At 40.8% G+C, this 6,765-nt stretch overlaps 1 protein-coding gene across 1 annotated transcript; it reads left to right on the forward strand.

The window, feature by feature from the left end:
• Positions 1-470: 470 nt before the first annotated feature.
• On the forward strand, positions 471-3,866 carry rnf26 (ring finger protein 26). The gene has a single exon (XM_024277965.2). The coding sequence runs from the start codon at positions 841-843 to the stop codon at positions 2,185-2,187; it is 1,347 nt and encodes a 448-aa protein (XP_024133733.1). The 5' UTR covers positions 471-840; the 3' UTR covers positions 2,188-3,866.
• Positions 3,867-6,765: the final 2,899 nt, after the last annotated feature.

A 6,765-nucleotide genomic window follows, 5' to 3' on the forward strand; every position in this document is an offset into this window, starting at 1 on the left:
GTATCGGAGCTATCCAGCCATACAGCAGCCAGATGGCAGCTCAGATAAAGAAAATGAAGACATTAATGGATCTATTTGTCTGCAAGTCGATTTATCAGAACAGAGCGGAGCAGGGAGACTTTGGAGTGTCACGTGCTGCATCACAAAGGAGAGCTTTTTCTCATCTGGTCCTGCTTTACAGAAATACTCATGAATGCAGTTTTAATCTTAAATTATTTTACCCTCCATCATGAGAAAATGCTAAAAACTCAATTCTGATCGGAGGGTGTTATTAATGTTTAGAGGGAGGATTTGTACTGATATTTTATTACAGAAAGAAAAAAAAGAATTACATTTTGTTTTCTCAATTAATTAATTTACTATTCTTTTATTTCTTTTTGTTCCAATTTTATTTATTTTTCGATGTGATCTCTTTTGTATTTGTCGTTTTTAAATAAAGTTGAACCGCTACAAATCCACCGGAAGTACACGAGATCACGTGAAAGAACCAAAACAAATATGGCGGTCACAGAGCGAGTACTACTAAGCTAAGCAGTGAGCTTCTTTGCGTTTCTTTTCATTTTACTAGTAATTTCTACAACCTTTTACGGTTTAAGGACAGTCGTTTAACGATTACGAGCGTCCTCCGCTGCTGTGTTCATCACAGAGCAAAACCGAAACCAGGAAGATGAACGGAAGTGTCCTCCGCTGGTTTGAAAACAAACATCCGCCTTTGTGTCGCGTGCATTTCTGTGTCCCTGTTTAAAGATGGACAGACGTGAACTCTGAGGTATAGTTACGTCTGCGATGTTCGCGGATAACGCCGCGGAGCGTCGACACTGGAAATAAGGACGAGCCGTCATGGGTTTTGTTAACTTTGTGATCACCTCAGTGGGGAAATGTCTGGACGCGGTCTGTTTCCTCCTGGACCTGAACTTCCTCATGGTCCACACCGTGGTCCGGACTCTGCTGGCTGTGCTGGCCTTCATCCACAGCGTGCCGTCCCTCCTCATCAGCTCGGCTCTGCAGCTGGGGAACCTCTTCATGTACTGCGGCATGTGCGTGGCGGAGGCGTCCTCCAATCTCGCCCACGGCTCGGTCACCTTGCTGGGCAGCGTGGTCCTGGCCCTGGAGGGGCTGCTGGAGAGCCTGAAGATGGTGGGATACCTGTCCATGCACGTGCTGCTCAGAGGGAAGGAGCACCTGTGCCGCAGTCTGCTGTCACTCCTGGAGGGTTGTGGCATTGCCCTCAGCCTGGTGGTCTACTTCACCAATACTGTGGTGAACTTCGCCCTCATAGCCACCCACAACGTCTACTTAGCAGTGGTCAGCGTGTGGCAGACCGTGTCCAGCCCGCTCCAGAAGGTGGTGGAGCTCGCTCTGACCTCCATCACTTTTCTGTCCAGCTGCCTGACGGGGACGTCAGCTTTCCTGTGGTCTCCTTGCAAACTGGTTCTGGACTTCCTGATCTCTCTGCTGCACATGTTCGTCAGTATCTTCATACTGAACATCTATGGCCTTCTGCTCACCATCACGATCGCCTTGACTACCACCGCCTACCTTAACCCAGGGCTGGCCCATCAAGCCTTTATCCGCGCTGTGGATTACATGAAGTCCTTCCGTCCTCTGCGGGGATTTTATCTCGCTGTCCATCGCCGCGTCACCACCCTGTGGAACACTCGACACCTGCTGCACCGACACGTGCAACGCCTGCGCAGGTCACTCAGTCATCTCCACCTGCTGCAGGCAGCCGTGTGGCAGCAGCTGTCTCAACGCAGCCAGCATCTGTGTCAGCTCCTGCGAACGATGCTGCACAGGGGATACCGGGTCCAAGGCGATGGCGGCCCCGGAGAGAGGAGGCGGGACCCGCCGGATGGGAGAGCAGGAGACGGCGACCACCGGGAGCTGCTGGATTTAGTGTTTCCCTCCTCCAGCAAAGATCCCCCTTTGAAAAAAAAGCTGCTGTCTTCCTCAAAGAAAAATAAACATTTGCCTGCTGAAAGCCTGCTGACTCTGCTGAAGGAGCAGGAGGAGAGGAAGAAGTGTGTAATCTGTCAGGATTGCACCAAAACTGTGGTGCTGCTGCCATGCAGACACCTGTGCCTGTGTCGAGACTGTACCAACATCCTTCTGAGACAGCCCATCTACCAGCAGAACTGCCCTCTGTGTCGTCACATGATCCTCAACACTATGGACGTGTATTTATAGGGATCCATGGACACTTGAAAGGGCAGAACCTCACAGCCTTACAGTATTTACATGAGTCATCTAATGATAACCCTAAGAGTAACAACACTGTTCTCATGTGAAATTAAACCTGTTCTTTCTTTATAAAAGCTGTAAATCTTTAAAAAAGCATCTCCAATGTTTTATTTTGAAGGTACTCTACAATCTTAAAGGGATCGGTGTAAAAAAGAGAATGTAGCAGATACTTGGCATTTTGATTTGACTATTTTAGATCTGAAAAGTAAAGAAGATTTCCAGACTCTTCGTACAAAACTGGGTTGAAAGCTGTGGAAATCAAAAGTTGCACATACTTAAAGTGGATGCCAAAAATCTGCAATCAGTTAAACCACAATCTAAGCTTCATTCTGTGCACATTGTACACCAAAATAAGACAAATATTGATTCATAATTGCTCTATAATCTGTTTTATAGACCAAAAGTATTTTTTTCTATGCTAGGGTAGTGCTGACACTATAACAGTCTTATTTTGATTTACTTCTTTTGTTAGCTGTGGGCAAGTATTTTCTTTTTCTAAGGAAAAAGGAAATACTATAAATAGTATTTGTACTCATTTTTGCATAGTCAATGCATATACTGTTAAAAGTATTTTGATTTTTGCCTCTTTTAGAGCATTTTTCTGGATTTCTACCCTCATTAACCCCTTAAGCATTGCACCCTAATGCAATGTTTCTAATGCTGGATCGACTTAAAATCTTGAATACAAATGAGGCATCCTTTTTACTTTAAACCCAAGACAATTACTAATACAAGTGGAATGTACCATGTGTGTAGGAGGGTCGTCAGAAATGCAAAAACTCTAAAACTGTGTACACAAACATCATGCAGGTTATCATGCTTAGTCACTACTTGAAGCAGCTGCAGTCTCTGTTGTATCACTACACTGCTGTTTGGAAAAAGTCGAGTCTCAGGTCCACGTGTGCCCCACCGTACAGCTTTTCCGCCGCTCATGTCTTAAAATGTTGCACAAGAACAGAGCAACGGTGTTTTCCTGCGTGAAGACTGAGTACAAGGACTGTGAGGTTTCACCAGTTTTATCTGCTCCTGTCACAGAGCTGTCGACTCATGAGGAGTTTACAGTTTCTCTCTCAGCTCTGTCGCATTAGAGGCTTTTCCAGCTCTGTTACCGTCACCTCCTCCAAACAATCCATAAATGGTTTCCCCTTTCTGTCTAACCCCATGCGAAAGTAGATTTCTGTTGTATAAAAAGCTCCATAAACTAATAACACTACACAGCTTTTCTGGTTTATTTAATGCTATAAAAGTTTACAAATCATGAGCTGTGCTGTAGAGAAGAGCTGGGATCAGATGAGTCTGAATTTCCATTTTTATCACATTTCATTTTTTTAAGCCTTATTATTTTTAAATCAACATACATTTTGTGCTATGTGATGAAATAGGATTTTGTACATGCTGTGATGTAAAAAAATGGTGAATGAATGTTTTTTTTTCATACTTTGGCTCCTCAGGTATTTTTTAAACAGTGTTGGCATTCTTTACTAATTCCTGGAGTGGATTTGAAAATGTGACTTGGCTGTTGTTTGTTGCTACATGTGAAATGTATGAAATATGAAAGATTTGTGCAATTTTTTTTTACAGGTGTGATACTGCAATAAAACTAGCAAGTTCATAATAAAACAACATTTTAAATGAAACCTTTTCATGAGTTTGGAACACAAAACTTTACTGAATGACGCAAATTAAATTATATTACAGAACATTATTTGATAATACATTACAATATATCATAATGCATTTATATTATATTACAGCTGGTTATATTTTGCTGATAATTTAAAAAACGGGCTAAACAGATCAAACATATTTACATAATTTACCATGTCTTAAATTATTTAATCTCTGTGAGATTCACCCTAATGTTAAAGGAAGTGGGGAGGCAATGAAGATGAAAGGATAGGCTTTATAAAAAAATAACAATGAACAATTTGTGACTAATTTGTTTTTTTATCACATGTTAAACCCCCAGAATCCTTCAATTACAGTAAATACACATAAATCCCTCAAACCTTGTTAAATTTGAAGGGAGGACATTTTTCTTGAGAGGCCTCATCACGTCCAGTGGATCAGACCTCTTTCTGAATTTGCTAAAACTTCAGTGGAACAGAAAAAAAGAAAATTTTCTCTAATTCTTTAGAGACTGAGCTTACTACTAAAATATGTCACACCTTCACATACCAAGACATTGTTAAAAATGACTGCTGATGTTTTGCAGATTTTCTCAAGAAATTGTCTGTTGACATGAGACATTAGTGGCTCCTCTTCTTCGTTGTCTTTTGGACAACAGCATGACCGCTCTCACCTCAGTCTACTATAGTTTTCCTTTCATTCTTGCTGACAAACTTTTGTCACACATCACACCTGAAACCTTCCTCCACTTGATCCCCCCTGCTTGCACTCCGGCCCTCATCTCTGGTTCTGGTTCTGGTCTGTTGACCTTTTTCACCTCTGCTCCTTGTAACCTCATTGGTCAACTTGAGTTCCTCTCATTTACACACAAGCTATGTTTTCACTTCACATTTACACAAAACTTTATCAAAATTCGAGAAATGTCAAAAAATCACAATTTTAGAATTACACAAAAACCTTTTTTGTGATAAATGTGAGTTGTTCTGAAATTGACGTTTCCATTCGACAAATGTATTACCTCAAATCCAATTTGCGCCATTTCATAGTCAATGGAAACACAGATACTGTTCCTTTCTAGAGCAAACCTTCACCTCACTGTGTCCTCTACCTGCTCGCCGTTCTCACTATAGATCACGGTGTCATCTGCAAACATCATGATCCTCAGCAGCGTCTATCGGCACAGCAAACAAGAATGGGCTCAAAGCTGATCCTTGTTGCAATCCTACCTCCAACTTGACCTTTTCTGTCTCACCTACAGCACATTTCACTGTCTTAAGCTTTCAGACTCAACCTCTTCTACTCTGCGCTCTCTGACATTTTTCCCATTCATCATCTCTTCAAAGTATTCTTTCTATCTTTCCATCAGACTTATGGAACCATTTCCATCATTGTCCTTCATCACCAGAACCTGCTGAACATCCTTTTATCTCTTTCTCACCTGGATAGATCTACATCTCTGTCCTTTTGTGTCATTTAAGTCCCTTTGTTTGTTTGGTCATTGCCACCTCCACCTCGTGCTGCACCACCATGTTTTTCTGTCTTCCCTTTTGTCTAACGTTTTCCTTTAAACACTCTCCTGAACTTCTTCATTCCACCAGCGAGTCTCCTTATCGGCTTTCCTCATTCCAGATGACACACCAAGTAGTTTCCTCCCAGATCCTTTTAGCTGTAGCAGTCATTTGGAAGAACTCCTGATCTCCCAGTGTGTTTCAAATCCTCCCTAAAGCCACACAGTAAAAAAACACTAACAACTACAAACATCAAACTTTTAATTTCCAGCTTCAGACATATCACCTTATGTGACTCTTTCACCTCCAGGAAATTCCTACAAATCTCCTCCTACAAGATATCTCCTCCTTTCCATCCACACTATGATAAAACACCTTGAACTTGCTCCCATCCTATAAACTTTGCCCTCCTTGGACTTCTTCAAAAGTATTCCACTGACACACTGTAGGTCAACAGCACCAATGGTGATTGGATTCTAATACCCTGTAGTTGCATTGCATTCACTTGTAAAGTCATCTGACATTATAAACAATACAACCTTCTAAATCTAAAGAAGGCTCAACCATCAGTCAGGAATTGTACAAAGATCAAGAGAATCTTGTGTGTTCTGCAGAAAGCCCGCAGAACATGAAGGCTGTGTGGGTGCAGGTCATTTGGGACCATTAAAACATTTCTAAATTCATGAGAGACTTCAGTTTACAGCTTGGATCCGGTTCCCACTCATAACACACACTTAAAGAAATTCCACAGACTCATTTTTGATATTTACAGACCTACTATAATGTGTTTTTGCTGTTTTTAACATATTCTTGTAGTATTTTCTCATGATGGAGGACATATAAAAAGAAACTTAAGCTTCCAATTGTTTTTTTTTTTTTTAGTATTTCTTTACTTAAATCATTTTGTATCTGGAGCAGACAAAAAATGCATTGAAAAAGCTTTTAATTGTTACTTAGACTACAGTCACATTATCCCAAAATGTCAAAAATACCGGATTGAACCGGAACGTACCGTACTTGACTGCTCAGTGGAAACAAGGCTTAATAGATTTATCTTTTCTTTTTTGTTCTTTCTTCAATTTCTTTATTTTTCAGTTTCACCGTATTTTATATATATAATATTTCCAATGACAATAAAAGTCTATTTTTAGAGGATAAGATGCAGAGGAGAGTTTATCTGGCTGTGAACATAAAACAAGAGTCACTTTGGGTTCAACTATCAAAACCAGGAAAATGTGTTTAAACCCAAAATGCAAGACTTGGTGGCAGAAACTTCAACATTTAATAAGTAAACTAAAACAGGAGAAAAACCCACGAATAAAGCAAATAAACTAGATGATCTGATAATGTGGATAAACAGATTCATCTACGTCTTTATTTTCCTCCT

Source organism: Oryzias melastigma, linkage group LG13, assembly GCF_002922805.2.
Source record: "Oryzias melastigma strain HK-1 linkage group LG13, ASM292280v2, whole genome shotgun sequence".
NCBI classification, from domain to species: Eukaryota; Metazoa; Chordata; class Actinopteri; order Beloniformes; family Adrianichthyidae; genus Oryzias; species Oryzias melastigma.